Source organism: Eimeria maxima, genomic scaffold (genome assembly GCF_000499605.1).
Source record: "Eimeria maxima Weybridge genomic scaffold, Emw_scaff1103, whole genome shotgun sequence".
Classification (NCBI taxonomy): Eukaryota; Apicomplexa; class Conoidasida; order Eucoccidiorida; family Eimeriidae; genus Eimeria; species Eimeria maxima.
The window spans coordinates 1-1,124 of NW_013563405.1; the positions used below are offsets into that span (position 1 = coordinate 1).

A 1,124-nucleotide genomic window follows, 5' to 3' on the forward strand; every position below is an offset into this window, starting at 1 on the left:
ATAATATAAAGATGAATAAAGAAGGGCAGGGGGAAATAAATAACATAGAGAAGGATTCAAGGAAACGTACAAAGAGACAATAAGAGAGACAAAAAAGACAGAGACAAACAAAAGAATAGACTGTCTGCGAGCTGTGTCACCACAGGCAGCAGCAACACCACCGTACCCTCGTCTCCGTCAGACTCCTCTTCCTCTCCGGCAGCGGCGGCACCCTGGGCCGCGGGGGCCCTGGAGGAAGAACTAGAGGTGGAAGTTCCAGACCCAGCAGCAGCACCAGCAGCAGCACCAGCAGCAGCACCGCGAGGAGCAGCCTGACCAGGGAGAGGGGCCTGGTCATTGTCTCGGCCTGCGCAGTCGACACAGCAGCACGAAGGCTCCTACGGCTCCTACGGTGTATGTACACCTCCCAACGGGCGTTCGCATGCATGCATGCATGCATGCATGCATGCATGCAAGGAGGCGGCAGCAAGGAGAGACGGCAACTAGACAGCAAGAGAATAGAAAAGAGACATTAAATATACCTTCTAACTGTCTCTTCCTTATCTCCACAAGGGCCTCCATTGCCTGGTCAACAAGAGCTGCGACATCGTTGAGCAGTAAATGTATTAAATGTAAAAACTTCTGCAGTCACCACAACATACACCCCAAATACGCATGCACCGTAAATATCCATACACCCCAAATATGCATGCATACACCCCAGGGACGCATACACCTCAAGGAAGCATGCATACACCTCAACCGCAGACACACCGCAACTGCAGACTGAATAGAATACCGTGGCGCCGGGGAGAAAACACGAGGAGACAGCAGCACGAGGAGACAGCAGCACGAAAAGATAGCAACATGAGGAGACAGGCGGCGACAGTCGACAGCAGGAGGAGGAGAGAGGAGAAAAGAGATATGAGAAAGTAGGAGACAGGAGAAAGGAGACAGTATTAGTATAATTAGTTGACCTCTGGGCGTGTCTCTGCTAAACTTTTCATGTTGGCGCGATAATCGGCATTGGCGAGAAGACGACTTAACATATCGACAATTGGAATTCGAAAATTTATTCGGTCGTAATAAGATCCTAAAAGGGAGACAGACAAAAAAAAAAAAAAAAAAAAAAAAAAAAAAAAAAA

General features: G+C 48.8%; 1 protein-coding gene across 1 annotated transcript in view; it reads right to left on the reverse strand.

The window, feature by feature from the left end:
* Positions 1 to 166: 166 nt before the first annotated feature.
* Positions 167 to 1,124, reverse strand: part of EMWEY_00048580 (ubiquitin conjugation factor, putative) — a gene marked incomplete at both ends in the record, with an annotated part of 7,684 nt that continues 6,726 nt past the window's right edge. The window contains 3 exons of the mRNA XM_013477280.1: positions 167 to 346; positions 522 to 621; positions 957 to 1,072. Of these exons, the coding sequence (XP_013332734.1) occupies positions 167 to 346; positions 522 to 621; positions 957 to 1,072 (396 nt within the window). The remainder of the gene's footprint in view (positions 347 to 521; positions 622 to 956; positions 1,073 to 1,124) is intronic.